The 18,926-nt window shown below is 30.3% G+C and overlaps 1 protein-coding gene and 1 long non-coding RNA gene across 5 annotated transcripts; both read left to right on the plus strand.

Moving 5' to 3' along the window:
- Nucleotides 1–6,476: 6,476 nt before the first annotated feature.
- LOC115236547 (synaptic vesicle glycoprotein 2B-like) lies at nt 6,477–14,971 on the plus strand. 4 transcript variants are annotated; one of them, XM_029809074.1, is made up of 13 exons: nt 9,250–9,471; nt 9,779–10,004; nt 10,094–10,156; nt 10,510–10,671; nt 11,683–11,845; nt 12,224–12,345; nt 12,616–12,860; nt 13,237–13,394; nt 13,486–13,681; nt 13,766–13,880; nt 14,042–14,201; nt 14,350–14,477; nt 14,570–14,971. In XM_029809074.1, the coding sequence occupies exons 2-13, from the start codon at nt 9,929–9,931 to the stop codon at nt 14,638–14,640; spliced, it is 1,659 nt and encodes a 552-aa protein (XP_029664934.1). In that variant the 5' UTR covers nt 9,250–9,471; nt 9,779–9,928; the 3' UTR covers nt 14,641–14,971. The 4 variants fall into 4 exon arrangements, with proteins under 4 accessions (XP_029664932.1, XP_029664935.1, XP_029664934.1 ...); XM_029809073.1 differs by having other exon boundaries at nt 9,835–10,004; XM_029809072.1 differs by lacking the exons at nt 9,250–9,471; nt 9,779–10,004 and adding an exon at nt 6,477–6,716.
- Nucleotides 14,972–15,652: 681 nt separating this feature from the next.
- Nucleotides 15,653–16,903, plus strand: LOC115236551. The gene is made up of 3 exons (XR_003884209.1): nt 15,653–15,674; nt 16,038–16,116; nt 16,392–16,903. It is a non-coding gene; the product is annotated as an uncharacterized LOC115236551 (long non-coding RNA).
- Nucleotides 16,904–18,926: the final 2,023 nt, after the last annotated feature.

Raw genomic sequence — 18,926 nt, forward strand, 5'->3', positions numbered from 1 at the left:
AACAATAGATTTTCTGATCAATATGAAATCGATTTTATCTTGGAATGGCGAGGCATTAATAATTTTTAAATTACAAGCAATTGAAAATAAAGAAATTTTATAAGAATAAAAAATTACGAGAATTTCTAGGATACATTTAAGTGATAAATATTATCGTTTCTTCAAATCACAACAATAATTTTAAAATTTTTAATAAAAGCTTAGTACTTAGAATTCTTGGATTTTTTTAAATAGAATTATTTGCATAGAGATGAAAAAATGGCAACAAAAAAAATTTATATAAAATTAACTCGATACAAATTATTGCTAGAAGTGAGATGAAATGACGATAAAGCAGATTCGAGATAAACCGAATCTCGATCCGAATGCTTCGCAGATGCTCGTAGAGCGCTGAGAATGGCAAGAAACAGTAAATACGTAGGCCTAGCAGTTAAACTAGCATGTGATATGAACGTGATAATGAATCATTTCGTGCAATGTTCTTATAGATCCCGTTTCTCTCCTCATATCCTTCCTAATCTTGTCTTCCTAATTTTGTTTGGATATAATTTTCTTCCTTCCCTTTTGATGTCCCTCTCGATTTTGATTTTCCTCTCGATTTTGATAATCGAGATATATTAAAATTATGAATTTATGATAACTCTGATTTCTATTTTTCAAATAAATTTTTTTAAATATAGCTTTCTAATTGATACCAAAACAATATGTATTTAATTTTTTATTAAAAAAGCTTATATTAAGAATATAAATTTTTTATGAAGGAATATTTTATTAAATTGGAGAACGCATATAACAGTGTTAAATTTTAGTCTGATACAGCTATAATATGATCAGTACATACAGAGGCATCTAAAGACACAAATCGCAACTCTCTACTAATTTACATCTATCAAACAATGATAATAAACTGATACCTCCATGGTTCTAAATTTTGTAAGCATATTATGCATTGTCCTATACTATAGACAATATAATTTTAATAAAGGATTTAATATGAACGAGCAAATAATAAAAAAATTGTGAAGATTTTAGATTGTAGAATTAATATTCGACTATGAGAATTAATTTGAAGATAACACACACACAAGAATTTAAACACTTTATAAACGTTCATTTTTGATACAAATATTATATGCACATATTATATCGATTAGCCGCGAATGAATTTTTGGTGCAGATCTTGGCACAAATAAAAACCGGTTTTTTTTCGTATATTGATACACACAATACTAATAAATTATATGGTACTGAGCAATTTTTATTGCTTGTATCTCACTGAAGCAAGAGAAAATATCTTCTATTTTGTCGCAGAAATGCGTCTTACTCACCTAGCATTTCAAAATTGCGTCCAGTATTTTTGAAAATTCTGTATATTTTACTGTATATACAGTTTTATCGAATGCAAAACTATAATATAACCGCTTAGCGTTCTATACTCTCATCAGCACAATACACGTTACACACTTCAGAAATTACTGTCCTTTTTCGCACCACCAAACCGTTTCAAGTGCATACTGCGTCTACCCGAGAAGCGCATTTGATTTATTTATATAAGTAATTGTACTTACGTAAAACTATATTTTTCAGTTGATATCTTCACGAAAGAACGCTGATATTGTTGACGTGATAAACTGGTCCGTTTGCTGAGTAACGCGGTTTATATTGGCCAGTAGAAATTCCAGAATCACTGGCAACGCCGCTTCTGTTGCACCCCCTTTTTTGCGTTCGAAAGCAACAGTTATCTCGAGTTGTGACGCTTTCGGATAAGAAGATAGCAGGGTCGTTCCTGGTCAAATCTTTACCCCGAATCGGAAAGTTTATCACGACTTGTGATGCGGTTACATGCTTATATAGTCTTGTGAAATTGACGACAATGACGCCACGATGACAAATTGGAGGAAGAGACGCATAGAGAGGGAGATACTATTCGTAGAAGGCAACTGCGCAAACAAAGGGTTGGAGTTTTAATTATAAATGAATATAGCACACTCGCATACATTTGGTTAAAGGAGAGAGTTTTTTTTTTTTAATATAAAGATGAGGATCTTTTTCTCTCTTCGTTTAACTAACATAGTTTCTGTTATTTTTTCAGTTATCGAATAATATTAGCTAACGATATGGCTTTATAAGCAAATTACAATTACAAAATATATTTTTTATTTAATTTTAATAAGCTTAATTCTTTACTACATTTTTGAAATTTGTCAATCAAAATATAATATCAATCAAAATATAGTAAATAACGAAATAAATAAAACTACCCTCACTATAGTTGATATTTTTGTAAGCATTTATCTTTACTATTTTAAAGGATATTAGACGGAAATATGATACCAGAAATTAATAATATCTTAATAATGCGTGACGATTATAAACAAGAATAGGAGTAATGGAGGAAAAAGCGGTGGAATACATTGCATGCTTTGGTGAAAAACACGTAATCGTGAAATCCCAGATTTAATCGATATTTCCTAGTACGTAGCAAACTGACATCGTTAAGGCAAAAACATAATTAATCTGTGTATACTAGGAAAAACATTTGTTATGTTGACGACAATAAAATTATTCTAGACACGGAATGTTCCGTTCCATTTTATATTGCATTCGAGCGCATGACCAGTGACACATATCAACAATGGGGCCAACGATCTTCTTGACACTCAATCTTAGAAGTTATATTTATTCGGTGCAAAGTCTTCTTATGCTTTATGGGAAAACACGTGTTCTTTCGCAAGCCGAGAGTTTCAGAATAAAACTGCTACGCAATACTGATTTTAAATTGGAATTAAATGGCTTAATAGTTATTTATTATATAATTTGATGTTACATGTACATATATATCTCAATTCTTTAAAAACCATGCATTGTAATCGTATTTTTTTCTGATTTATTATTTTTATAAGACGTGTTATCTTATTATACGTATCATGAGGAATATATATTTATCGAGTAAATATATCTTTGTATTTATTTGCAATTCTGTGACATATTTTCTGAATATTATTTTTTCACAAAATTAAGAAGATTATTTTAAATTATACAAAATATATTAAAATTATTTTGCAAGTACAACTGTTAAATTGCAACTGTTAATTTACAACTGTGAAATTTAAAGTTGATCCTAACTTAGCCAAAGATTCTTTCATTAAAAGGACATTTTGACTTTTTCGATTTCTTTGGAACATCTTTTGTATGTTTGACGTTTTCAGTCCGCGAGATAAAATGTCGGGTGATTGATACTCTTTTACAGATAGTGCAAATAACGACAGGATTGATGTCGGAAATAAATTGCGCGTTCGTCGGATTAACTATAAATTATGCGGCGCGTGGCATATATTATCATTTGACGCACTTGCAAATGCTGCGATAGTTAATCGCGAATTAGATGTTCTTGTTTACGTACAGAGAGAATTTGCTTGAATATGTAATTCACCGAGCAGACATTGTTGAAACGATAACCGATTATAAGCACTTTTTCTATAAACGTTATTAATAACGGACATTTCATATGTTGCTTATTTGTTGCATCTTTTGCTAATTACATAATTCTATAACGTATATGGATTATCACTGATCACTGAATGAGTATTGATGGTTCGCATCTAACCAAGATAAATAACATGTTTACTGAGCAATAATCTTATTACGAGATACGCTTTAATGTCGCATTTGCATGTTTCTGTTTATTATCGAAGTAACGTTAATCAAAGCGAAAGCGAATTAAAAATGCAAATTTGTGAGCGATAAGCGAAAAGCTAATAAGTTTGATTTTTCCGTAGATGACAAAAAGGGCAAGAACTGTATACGTTAACATAAGTTAGCATACTATAACATACATTTCCTCAATTATGAATAATTCATCTAGTATAAAGTAATTTTCATCGATAGTTTCATCAGAAATACGTATAGAGAGATAGAGAGAGAGCTTGTTTGGATCATCCTGTACGAAGGAAAAGTTTACGACATTACGTGCTCTTTTTGTTCAGTCGCAATTATGATAGCGCGGCGCGGATCGTCATTTTGTAACACAATCATCGGTTTTTAAGCCGATTAAACCGAAGGTCACACGTAACTAAAGTCGAATAATGCGTTAAAATCCATTCCGTTTCTGTTTCTTCACAAATTACTAATCACATGTTTTATTATTATCCCAATTTATGTTCATAGATATGGTATATCATATCATCACACATTTACATATATCATTATATATTTGAAATACATAATTATCTCTATTTGTGTGTTTCTATCATGTGCATATTATAATGTTATGTAAATTTTTCTTTCCCGATTTTCTGTTTTTACACATTTATTGTGATTAAAAATATCAAAAATATTTTTATAGAAATTAAAACGCGCGTATTTTCGTAAAAGAATCGAAATTATTAACAGATATTTACTTGTTTATATAAAAGCATTTCATAAAATTTAAATCGTATTATATTTCAAAGATTATATTTTATATGCAAGATATTTTCGATATATATAATTATATTAACAATAAACAAACATTTGTAATATTTATCTGTGTAATAATTAATGCACAGATGTAATAATGTTTTTTTCTCGAGAAGCTTGTTCTCTCAAAACTTTTTGACATGACGATGCTGATTTGTCATATCTTGCTTCATGATAATAGGTAGTCTTCCGAATATCAATATTCAATTAAGCTCGAGAAATTACGAGAAATTGTGTTTGTACGTGAAGATAAGATAGATTATTATGTGTTATTTTAGAAAGCATCTCAAAACAAATCGTGAGTGATAGCTTTGCAAGTATAAATTTGGAATTTTACATTAAATTGTATTATAATTTATACGCTGAAACAATTTATATGTTACATATATAAGCGCGCTATTTAATCAACAATACATTCTGATCATTTTTCATTCATCTCATTTAGCTCATTTTTTTAACAGACTGTTCACGTACGTTATTTCGTCAGCAATAGGTGTTAATCATTTTTCATTTAACCAATCCATTGATCATTCTTCATTTAGATTATTTAGCTTGATTTTGACAGGTTGTCTCCATGCGACGGTTATTCCATCGCTTCTACGGCAGTTGAACACGAACTTTGGAAATGTACACGTTTCGGTATTTTGTATCTTTGTTTTCGGTATCTATGATTGTGACACAATCGTAAATGAAAGAATATAAGAATATACAGTCGCGAAGAAGATAATCACAATACAAATTTGGTGAAAATTGTGCGGTTATCATCGTTTTGTATATCGAGTTTTGATAGCACGGAACATCAATAATGTACAAGATCTATAACGCGATATTGATTTCGGTATTGTTGCTGCGATGGCATTCGAGAAAAAGTTTACGGAGAAAGAAGGATCCGCCGTAATGTGTTCGAGCGGTAAGACATCGATGAGAATCAAACGTATGTAAGATATAAATATCCATTGGATCCCTTCGTTTCTCTTGCTTGTACATCATTATAATATAATCATTATGCATCATATCCATTATTATAATATTTAAAAGAAAATTTTGAATTTTTACTACTATAATTTTTTTTGCATTCTTTTTTGATCGACATAATGTTTCGTGATAGTGTTTTTATCCATGAAATCTTGCCATCCTCGGCAGAGAATACACACCATGCACCAAGCATTAATTATCGGGTCGAATGTCGATTCTAAATCTTGTAACGCGAAATTCCACACAAGATAGTACAAGTATGTCTAATAGAGTTATAGAGACACAAAGTACTCTGTTAGAAAAACAGACGACACACACAGGTATCTTAACCAACATCCTAATTTCTCAGACACAGTTTTTGTATCTTTTAAAACTCTTTTGGTTCAAAAATTGATTATTATAAATGCACAATCCGGTGGAACCTGTAGATTTTGCGAGGCAAGCAAATGTTCGCGCTCGCTCTATCTGCCATCGAACGTTATTCGCCTGGTGATTTATGAGCGATAACAAGGAATCGCGTTGCAGTTTTCTTACCTGATCTCTCCTTCCTCCCCGTACGTGTACGTGCGAGACATGATTTCTTCTCGCCGATACGCGAGATTGTACAGGTTTTTTCAGGAAGCTGTTCCTGACTATCGCCCCACCGTCGTCAATCGTCATCGTTTTCTTCGCGCTTCTTTCGCCTCGGCTGCGTTTTTCTCGCGAATCGGCCAGTTTAGTGGTTGTCGCGCACTACTGCCAACATCCTAATTTCTCAGACACAGTTTTTGTATCTTTTAAAACTCTTTTGGTTCGCTCAAAAATTGATTATTATAAATGCACAATCCGGTGAAACCGGATAGTAAGGAATCGCGTTGCAGTTTTCTTACCTGATCTCTCCTCCCTCCCCGTACGTGTACGTGCGAGACATGATTTCTTCTCGCCGATACGCGAGATTGTACAGGTTTTTTCAGGAAGCTGTTCCTGACTATCGCCCCACCGTCGTCAATCGTCATCGTTTTCTTCGCGCTTCTTTCGCCTCGGCTGCGTTTTTCTCGCGAATCGGCCAGTTTAGTGGTTGTCGCGCACTACTGTACATGTACGGTTTAGGAAACATACCCCGAAGAACGTTCTCGAGGTGATGCATGCGCGGATTTTCAAGAAGACGAATAAATGGTGCGATAGTGCATCGCAAACTTGCACTCCCGATCGCTGCATATCTTGTTTTCTTATTCAGCAAGTCTTTCACGTAAGCGAAAGAACGATAGACGAAAACATTTTAATGAAGTCGGTGAAATCTAGAGGCAAGTTATCGCCAATTTATCTCAGACTCTATCTTAATGTTTTCCATTTTCTAATGTTCTATCTATCTATCTTAATATCTTCAAGCCCTTCCTGGATAACAAAATCTTGTTGTCTCTCTCTAACTTTCTCTGTATTAATTAATAACAATTTAATTTATATTAACGATTAATTTCTAACAAATCGTTGAAAAAAGTTATGTCTTTAATTATTTACATTTTTATTTATTATCTCTTGTATCTGATGTGTACATATTTTATATTAAGCATATATTTAAATAGTGAAACATTTTTATATTATAGGACTATCGAATTTTTTCGAGACGGTAACTTCCGCTTTTGCAGCAATGTTATTCGTCGCTTTATTAAATAATGTATATGATTACCCAGTAAGCGTTATTATTGGACAAAATATGAAATTGCACGTTTAAAAACATTTTGTACTGTTATGAGATAATATTGTCTGTTCCGGCATTTGAGGGAGTTCTTATAAATTATTGACTAATCGTTTACTAAATTAGTCCACAGGTTGTAGCGAGACTAAAAGGAAATCACAAATTTTAATTAATCTTCTTTGTTACATCAATAAATTTGTTTGATAGTACAAATCTTTTTTAATTAAGCAATATAAATATTTCAATATTCTTTCGGCTATTTATTTTACAGGCAGATTTTTTTTCGATTTTTCTTTGCTCTGAACTGTGAATCATGTGTAATTATCTTTTACATAATTATGCGTGTATTCTGATTGTAAAAAATTTAATTTACAAATGCAGTAATAAAAATGTGTGGGTGATACGTATTAATCCACGCACATCGCATAATATTTTTTCAATTGTGTGCGAATGTATAATGATCACGAGATACGTTACTCAAGTGTAATCCATTAATCACAATCGTTCATTATATGATAATGCGCGTAATGTTAAAACAAATATTGGTATTAATATTAATTCCTTTATCTGCATAAAAGCGCGGTTAGATATCCTTATATAACAAATTATTTCTATTATTTATTTTAAATTATTTTGCATTTGACACATTTTTGCAATAATAATATAAAATTTGCTTAATATATTTTAATGTATATAAAAATTGACGCTATATATATTTAATATATCATTTAAATCGGCCTCAAGATATTAAATTTATATTGCAAAGTATCGGACTTATTACTTAATACAATAACTCTAGTTTTCTATTCTATTTCTCTTTTCATTGAAAAAATGAATACGTAATAATGTGAATGTCTAAATGCGTTAAAAATACTTATGCGTTAAACAATTCTTAATGTTTGCTTTGTTTTTATATTTTATATGTATTTCAATATTTTTTAATTGTTCTACGAAATTCACGTTATGGAAACGGACACTTGTCTTAAGATTGCTATTTTTCTTTGCATTTTACTGGCAGTTCATGATGCAAAACACGAATTGTTGTTTATAGAACACAATTCTCCATGAAGGATGCATTAGGGAATGACGCAATTTTTAATCGGAGTTGTAACGCAATAGTTATGGACACGTTGATATACTCTTTAATAAATATTAATTGCAATGTATTTAGCATATGAGGCGTGGTTTAAAAATACTCCACTTTTTTATCCTACAAGAAATTAATACATGCAAAGAACAGGTTAGTAAGAAATACGTTAGCTTATAGATGTGACATGATTAATATCGTATACGCTGACATTCGTATGATGGAGACATATGCATTTTGCCGGAAACCGCGTCACGCTTATCAGAGTAATAGTCTCAAAACAAATTTGATTATACAAATGATACATATATTTTTATATCTATTAGTTGAGTAAATTTTTATATGTAAAATCATACTTATTTAATTTTAACTTTAATTTTTTTATTGTAATTTTTATTGTGTATTTTTATTGCACATTTTTATTTTTATGTGTGTATTATTTTATTATGCCTTCGAACAGTTGCGTAAACGTAACGTGATAATATTTTCCATGAATATAGCATGGCAATCAATGTGATAACTAATTAATTAATTATTTAATTATCTAATTATTTAGTAATATTTAAATATTTACAATATATTTAAAATTATTTTTTAATAATAAAATATATAGATTATCGTATAAAAAATGTTGTGCATGATATTTTGTTACTTATTTGCACCAAAATTTAATTCATAGAAATAGTTCAGCTCTAATGCATCTTAATGGCAAAAAGTACATAGACGTTGTCGATTATAGCTGCGATTTTTAAGTATTACTGTTAATGATAATAGAAATGAACATCTATCACTGCATTACATGCATTATATACTTAAATGCGTCTAAAATTACTTCAGTGTAAAATTATGTCATTGTTTAAAATATTGCAGCTTTTTAAATTAATTTCAATTTGTTATTAATTAAATAAATCGATTTTTTAAAAGATTTAAAATTTTATTTTAAAGAGAATTTTTAATGCTAAGGAAATTTTCGAAGAGTATCAGACAATTTCGCTAATGCTTGTAAATAATGGTGGGAGATTCTTAAGTAAATATTTTGGCAAGGACATTGATGAATCGCGTTAGTCGATCTCGTCCCGTCTCGCGATGTTCGCGTCGTCTTCTTGATGGTGCGTAATTTTCAATATCAAGATAATTACGACGTGCGATTGCTCGCGAGTGTTATCACGAAAATTGAAAGCATCTAATAAAACGTGCATTAGCATATTTTACTAATCCTACGGGGTGCGCTTTTCGCGAAGCAAGATTTATAAGACTCATGCATGTAGTGCCTCGGGTAAAATACGTTTATCGTAATTATATTATTTGATTGGTATATTGTGAGAATATATTACCCAGTTTTGTAAAAGAGCGATTAACTGTGCTTGCATTACAACGATTTATTATGTCTCTTATTTAATTAAAATAATAAAATAATATCGCATTAATGACGAATAAAGGAATAGATATATTGTGATACTATGATAACATACGATACCGAACGAAATTGATACAGGAAATATTAATAACATAAATATGTTATTAATACTTCCTATATCTATATAACATAAATATGTTATTAATACTACCTTTGAGAGTCTTAGCTTAAATAGAAATATTGTTTTCGACATTTTCAAACGTTGTGTGGCAATATTGACAGTTCCTCGTGATCGTATAAATATACCGAAGTATCAAAGTGAATATAAAACTAACTGCGAGAGAGTGACTGTACTGGGTGATAAGTGACAGGAAAAATGATTCTTGAACGACTTATTCATTTGTTTACACAATATACATCGGTTAAATACAGACGTATGCGTCGTAAATCAGGTGTAATATCAATTTTAATCCACATCAATCTGAAACAGGCTACATTTACGCCAAGATTTATCATAACTCAGTGCTGTGACTGTTTATAGGTGAGGACGCAAAATCCGAAGATCCGAGTCCGGCAGATTTCGAACGGGCAATTATAGCAACAGGTAAGTAAAGGTTTTCGTATAATTGCCTAAGTCTCAATATTTCGCGATATCGCTTGTTTAATTAACGTTTACCGGTGCGCGGATGTTCATTAACTTTGCGAAGAACAAAAGGTGTATGATGTATGTCTAAATTATTTAATTCAAATGCAATTTTTGATGAACCTTTATATCATAGTTGTTTAAATTTTTATTGGCAATGCATATAAGTATTGATCGACGCGATATTATTATATTATAATAGCAAATCATCAATGATCCATCATGTATCAATATGTATATCTTTGAACGTTTGACTCAATGTATCGGACAGAACTGATGAAATATACCAATATGTGTCTTATATTTGTTGCCAGGTTATGGAAAATTTAATTACTTGTTGCTTCTGGCGGTGCTCCCGGCCAGTTTCTCCAGTATTTTCTCGTCATCGGTAATGTCCTACGTGCTACCGTCTGCCGAATGCGATCTCCAGCTAACCATGGTTGACAAAGGACTGCTGAACTCGATGGCGTTCGCAGGTTGTATTTTCAATTCGCATAACAATTGCATAACAACAATTTATTACAGATGTGAGGGAGCTCGATGAGAGCCCTAGAGCCTCAGAGTTTGGCATACTTAAAGTGTATGATTATCGCGCGGTGTACACTGCCGGTTCGTTGTAGGCAATAATGTGAGGGCAAACACGAACCTACGGTAAATACCGTATCATTTTATTTATTGTCGCATGCGATTTCCGACCGGCCGAATTATTTTCGACCGGTTGTTTTCGTCCGCGATCGCTTACGATCCGCGCAAGCAACTTATCCAGTGGCGGATTAAGGTTCTTCATAAGCCCAATGGTACAGCCATCTCGGGGGCTCTCCTCGCTTGCAGTGACCTCGAGAGAAGTCTAAATCAATGACGAGATTTTCCATCTTGTATTGTTATCTATCTTATTAATAGCAGGAAAATGCGAGTTTATTATTGCAAAATTATTTTATTAAAAAAATTATTATTAATATTTATATAAGAGAAAAAAGAGAGCTTTACAAAATATACATCCATTCTCGTTTATCATTAATAAATGTCATTAATATACTTGAAATTTTATTATGGGAAAAATATAAGATGAATTATTAGGAAACAAAACATTTACATAAATATCTCTCTTGAAATTTAAAATATAAGAATGTCAGACGCAGTTGAAGAGTAGTAATTAATTTAACACTACACTCAAAGAATATATCTTGCGTCTCACGATTCCCGATTATAGAATTTCTTATGAAACAGAAAAGTTAAACATTTTTAGTTAAAATTCTCAGCTTGGAGGCCCCTAGGCGTGTGCCTATCGAATAATCCGGCACTGATCTTGTCGTAAGTTCACGGGATATCATAAATACGGAAACAATATCGTTTAACAAAAATAATGCACTCTATGTAAACGATTAATTTTGACTGTACGCTATCTTTCTCACATCTTCTGTCTTAAGATCCAATTTCTGGAAAACTTATACAAAGGCAGAATCGATTAATCTGTTAATCTGTTTCAGGAATGATTAGCACGGCGTTTTTCTGGGGTTGCATGGCCGACATGTTCGGTCGTAAAAAATTAATGTTCTACGGTTATTTGGTTACCGGTTTAATAAGTCTGGCGACGTGTTTTGCACACACCTCCTGGCTTTTAATAATATTCAAATTTCTCGACGGCGTCATGTAAGTTGGAATCGTTGGAATCGATCTGACCATGCCACATATATTATGTATAAGCAAACAGTAATAATTAATTACCAAATATTAACTATATCAATAATAACTGTAATATTAATTCTTTCGTAATTATAGATTGGAATATTTAATAAAAATTTTGTTACGTTTAATAAATATTCTATATTTATTTGCTCTGCATTTCTACTGTAGTAACACACACATACACACACACACACACACACACACACACACACACACACACACACACACACACACACACACACACACACACACACACACACACATGAATAAGAAAAAAAAATAAAAATTTATACAACACGAGAGTGTTACACAAGAGCTGATACCCTGATCAATAAATTGTAGCATATCTGGCCCATATGCAGCGCTTATGTCGTACTTGGCGGAGATACATAACGAAGTCCATCGATCGCGCGCATACATGTGGCTTGGCGCGTTCTTCTCGCTTGGAAACATTTCCCTACCATGTAAGTACAGCCTTGACACACCTTATCTGAGAATCAACGAGGGTTAAATTATAGAGCGGCCATTTTTAAGTCGGCGATACGTACAGTTATAATATGCGCATTGCTGATATTGTGAAATTTATTAAATACTAAAAGAATTAAAATTGATTCAAAAACTTAACAAAAATAATAAAAAATATGCGATTTTGACATGACATAAATATAATATTTTATAATAAATAAACAATTTACATTAAATAAAATATGTTTAAAAATTTTTTTTATTCTTAGGTATAGCATGGCTCATACTACCTCAAAAGTGGGAAATTACATTTTTCAGCCAAATTATAAAAATACATTCGTGGAGAGTGTTCTTAGCGATCTGTTCGTTACCAGAATTTCTAGCATGCGCCGCTCTTCTCGCTTTCCCAGAAAGTCCGCGCTTTCTTATCCTGAAAGGTCGACACGATGAAGCGTTGAATGTCTTTAAAAAAATCTACTCAATCAATACCGGAAAAGATCCTGACACATATCCAGTAATTATGTATAACAATATATTTTATTCAAAGATGATGATGTATTTAGACACTTTATTATAGTTTGAAAACAGTTTGAAAAAATTTTTTAAAAGATTTGATTCATATATATTTTAGAACGTAGCTCACAATCAGTTCCGATTAAAATCAGCGTGAAATTAAGTTTCTTGATCAAACTATTTGTTTATTGCCATAACTTTGCATCAGCAATTGAATAACAAATGAAATGCGATTAAAAATGTGAAACTTTAAGTTATTTTGATAAGGGTATAAAAGATGCACAATAATTGCGCATTGTGTTTGTGAGATCATTAAATTTATTAATAGTATTGCGGCTATCGATCGAGTTTTGCTAACAATGCTACTTAATTGACAGATAAAATCTCTCGAGGATGAATATTCCATAAAATCTTCCGGGGAATGTATGCAGGACAAGATGCGTAATTGCTTAAAGCAGATGAAACCTCTCTTTTTGCCACCCAATATTTTCAAATTAATACTTATATCGACGATACAACTGGGAGCAACGATAGGGTTGGTTCGATTGACTTCTCTTTCTCTTCTTAAATTCAATTTAAAAAAGAAATAAACGCAATTTATGAGATTTCTCAATTGCAACTATCAGATCGAATTCGCTGCGCCTTTGGATGCCACAGCTGTTTGCGATGATCGAAAGTTACAAGAGCACTCTTATGAAGGACGACGATCACGTGTCAGGTCTGCAACCTTCATTTTGTTATATGTTAGGTCAAGAAAAATCATATCTTAATTCCACTCGATACGTCAATGAAACAAGTAACAGCACAGTTGCATGCGTTCCGGTAAGCTATCTTTCTGACATGAATAAACTTTGGTTGCAATTTATAGAAAGCGAATCCGGGAAATAATATACATATCAATTTCAGGCGGAGTTGAATTCTCGAGTCTTTATTAACTCCATTGTCATTGCCGTTACAGGCGTAATTGGTTATACTCTGGCTGGTAATTTAATTACCATAATTGGAAAAAAGAAATTGATGGGTAAGATATCTATAAGTTATAGTAATCGATGCAGTAATATAAATAGATGGCGATTTTATTCATGAAATGAGCAAAGAAAGATAATGTTTGCGATATCGTAATTTTACTGCAAAATCTATATAATTATTTGTAATTGTATTATAATTATTATACTTTTGCAGCAATTTGTTTTCTCTCCGCTGCTGCCTGTTGTGGTTCGCTTTATTGGGCCGAAAGTACGAACGGTATTCTCGGATTATCTTCGGTATTCGTTGCTATGTCGAGTATAGGTGGTGCGACTGTTACTAATGTTATCGTTGACAATTTTCCTACATGTCTAAGGTATGACAGTAATTTAAAGCGTTTATTATATATATATATATGCAATTTAAAGTATTTAAAAAATATTAAATAAGTAATAAATGAGAAGAAATCGTTGTTTATCTTGTATTTATTTTATAATATTCTTATTATATTGTTCCATAAACAGAACCATGGCAGTCAGCATAACTATGATGATGGGAAGAATAGGCGCAGTGATAGGCAATTTATTGTTTCCCGTTTTATTCAATTTATCATGCCTAGGACCATTCATTATGATTGGTTCAGCTTGTTTTGGTATAGATTATTGTTTTCTTGCATCTACATACAAGCAAAAATATATTATAATTGTGCATGAAATTTTTGAAAGATATTTAAAATTTTTCTAGTGTCTGCATTTTTGGTCGGTGCGCTACCCCGTAAGAAAAAGGATGAGGACAAAGCAAAGACTATTGCTTAAATCTTTTGCAGATGTATCTTGTATCTAGGTTTCTTTCTTTATCGTAGTATCAATATGTAAATATATTTTTGTTGTTATATGTTTTAATAACTATCGTTATTTATTATTTTATATATCCATATGTGAACAATATTTTCCATCATATAGATAAAAATGCTTACATACGTCTGTAAGCCTTATTTATTCCCACCTACTGTAATTTATAATATCTGTATTTTATATATAGTATATATAATGTAGTGAATAAATTATATACTCGCACAATGTATATATGAAAAATGTATTTTTAAAGAACTCAGCGTCATTAAATACATCAGAATCGAGATTTCAACAATATTTATTTAATTTTAACTCTCCAAGCTTATAAAACTTATTTTATCCTGTTTAATCGATAATTCTATTTTTTATTTAATTATTGACTTACAACAAACTTTTGCCTATCCTTTCACACTTTTTTTTCAACATCATTTTTTTTTATTTAGTTCCCTAAAAGTCCGACTTTCGAAATATAAAACTACGAATTACAGTATAGAATCTGACTTTGTAGAGTTTAGAGTAAAACAATCTATATATTTTATACACATTTTTGCATTATATGTATAAAAGAATGTATATATAATGACAAAATAAATATATTTTATAAGAGTAATAAAAAAAAAATTAAGAAAAAGATATTTCTTTGTAGATTTTTAAAAATTGTAATTGTATTTTTGACATGTAATAATTTAATATTTTTTATCTATCCTTTTTATTAAAATTTTACTTGAATTAAATCGTAAATTTATAGATTTTATTACAGGAGGATTATAGTTAGTTTCTAGTTAAATTGAATATGTTAATAACGGGTTTATTTCAATTTTATTGGCTAATTATAAGATAATAATTTTTTTAGATTAGAGTGTAATTTTTACACATTTATTAAATTTTCTTCTTTATTTATTTCTTTATTAGTTAATGGGTTTTACTATTCTTTTATTTATATTATTATATTTTATATATGGAGAGGCATCGGGCATCGGTAGAGCAACCCTGTGGTAAGTAAATTATGATCTGTATATTAATTACTAATTGCATACGTGCAATTTAAATTGAGCAATTAATCGCGTAATTTGATTTGTTTTTTTTTATATATATGTATAATTTAAACAAGAGAGAATTAGAGGAAAAGATTTTTATAGGAAAGCTATAATCTTGTAAAAGTTTCTACTTTTAGATTATAGCTTTAATATGAAATTATTAGTTATTAGTAGTTTTTTTTTCAAAATTTATAAGATTATTTTATTAATCTGCATATTATTATATGCATTGAATATAAAATTCAATGCGTATAATAAATTTTTTGGAATATTGATTATTTTAAGCGCTGCTACAATTTGGATCTTCTATTTGTGTTACAGATCAACCTAGCGACCCTAACATCTTGAGAGGAGGAGGAGGCCTAGGAGAGGCATCCTGCACCGGCGGAGCAACCTAAGGGTGAGTATTATTATTTGTATATTAATTATAAATCCTGTACATGCATTAATTCGATTCATTTATTTGAATAGTTTAAACAAGAAAAACTCACATTATAAAAGCTTTTATTTAAAAAATTAATTTTTTTTTTTAGAATTTATAATATTATTTCATATTTATATACCTGCTTATTATTGTACGCATCGAATATAAAATTTGCGTACAATAATAATTTCTTGAAATATTAATTATTTGAAGCGTTGCTATAATTTGGATTTTATATTTGTGTGTTGCAGACAACGCAGCCTCAAGACCATCAACTCCGCCGTTGCGCATCAGTGCCGGTGAGTGACAAACTTTTATTTAATTTTAAGGTAATGGATTTGTATAGATAGTAGATGTAGATTCTAGCTTGTAGATTGTAGATGGATCCATTATCTTAAAATGGATGGACTAGAATAAGTGAGATCACACATATAACTTTTGACATATTCTTTTAATATAACCAATTTGCATTAAAGCTATTACAAATACAAGTTAAAACATAAATAAAGAAATATAGAAAAAGGTTTCAATTCTTTATCAATTCATTCTTTATCATTCTATAATCAATTATCTATCCATTATTTATTTTATTTAATAAAGAACGTGCCATTAATTTTATTAATATTATATATAATAATTTATTTTTGTAACGCACGCTAATTTTATTGTAATATTTTATAGTCTATCCATCTATGTAGTATAGCATATTATAAAACTTTGTTTTGACTGATACAATTTTAAATTATCGATTGATCAAATCATGTATAATATTTAAAGAGATAAGTGAATGATATTACAAAGTAAAAATATAGGAGAATGAAAAATATATAAGTCAATGTTTAATTAATTTTATTTTATGATAAAAATATTTATTATAAATTTTATTATGTAAGTATAATATATATTATATATTATACAAATTTTAATGAATCACAATTTTTAATTAATGACGACATTGTGTATCAGTTAAAGCAAAGTTATATTAAGACAACGTACAACAAACGGTCCTAACGTATTACGACCGTCAACGAGCGTAAAATTACGTTCATACATCGGCAAAATTAATTAGCGGGCAATGAAAGGAGTTTTCCTCCTTTTTTGATCTCTGATAGAGATCGAAACTGTTTTATTTCTGGCTAAAAGTAGCCAGATTAAATGCGGCCAGGAAAGATAACTTCCGCATTTTTACGTGCAATGGCACGTAAATAAAATTGCGATTAGGCCACATCATCGAGAACGAGCGTAAAATGTTCACGCTTACCGGCGATGATAATTAGCCGGCCACGAAAGGAGTTTTTCTCCTTCCTCGATCTCTGATAGAGGTCGAACCTACTTTATTTCTGGCTAAAAGTCAGATTGAAGCGACCAGGATCAACAAAAGGTAGGTCCAACTGGTCTGAAGAATGGATCATCTAAGCTAGGTGACCATTATTGGTCAAAAGACGTTAATGATACATATGAAGGAAAAGTTCATGTGTTTTCGCGTTTTTACGTGCAATGGCACCTAAAAAAAATCTATATAAAATAAAATAACGGGTCCGCGTAAAATAAACAATCATATATAAAAAATATATGGAGATGCGAAAAATGCTAACGGTGCGTTTGTAAATTAAATCCTGATTAGGGCACATTCCCCAAAAATCTCAAATAAATCGCGGATTCCCGCTGGCTTAACCAGTAAGTAGGGCGAATAGGGCTATTAGGATTGCTAGGGCTATTAGGATTGCTAGGGCTATTAAAATTGAGGCTATTAGGCTATTAAGAATATTAAGATTTTTACAATTATGAATATTATTAGGCTTTTCATAGAATATTAAAACTTAAGACTATGATTTAATCACAAAGTTTAACATAGTTTCAAAAAAAGTTGTACATTCAAGATTGATATATAATTCTATATATTATTCTTGAATTTTTTTTTGAGTAATATAAATTACATGTAATATAAATGTTTAATTAATTTTATATTGTATTTTTTTGTATTATAAATTATATTTTGTATTTATTATAAATATTATATTATAATTTCTTATATTTTTTAATTTGTATTATATATTTGGATTGTGTGTAATATTATATTAATCAATTTAAGCAATAGAAGTTTTGATACTATTGCTGTTTCTGAACATTTCGTGAATTATTTGCAACGTTAAATAGTTACATCAAATTATTTAATACTGATAGCATCAACTGCATATTGCTATCTGTATTATGAATTTATTTTATTATGTAACATATATTTATATTGTAACATATATTTATATACATATATCTCTGTATTGCATTTATATTATATCTACATTTATGTTCTAATCTATAATATCATAAATTGTAAATTACACAAAACTGTAAAATACGTGCGATAACACAAAATTCGTTAAATTACTATAATATATTTAATGAGTAAAATTTACTCTTTCTCTCTCTCTCTCTTTCTTTTTCTAGTAAAGTTTCTATTTTAAAATTATCTTAAAATTTAACATTTTACCGAGTCATCAATAATTACCGAATCATTTAATATTTGACTTTGATTAATGTCTTCGCGAATTTCATATCAAAATTAAATATTCGCTAAATGAATTAGCAAATTACATTGCGAACACCGCGTTTTTTTTTGTATTCTTGGACGCGATCACTGTTTCAACAAAGGAATTTTATTGCTGTTTTTCATATCAGATAGACGTTAGCGAATGCGTAGACGAATTCGTACGGACGAGAAATCAAAACGATCTTCATCGCGTAGAGTTATATATTTCTCGTCGGTTCTTGTGGGATCTATTCATGAC

This window comes from Formica exsecta, unplaced genomic scaffold (assembly GCF_003651465.1).
Source record: "Formica exsecta isolate Colony F162 unplaced genomic scaffold, ASM365146v1 scaffold258, whole genome shotgun sequence".
NCBI lineage: Eukaryota > Metazoa > Arthropoda > Insecta > Hymenoptera > Formicidae > Formica > Formica exsecta.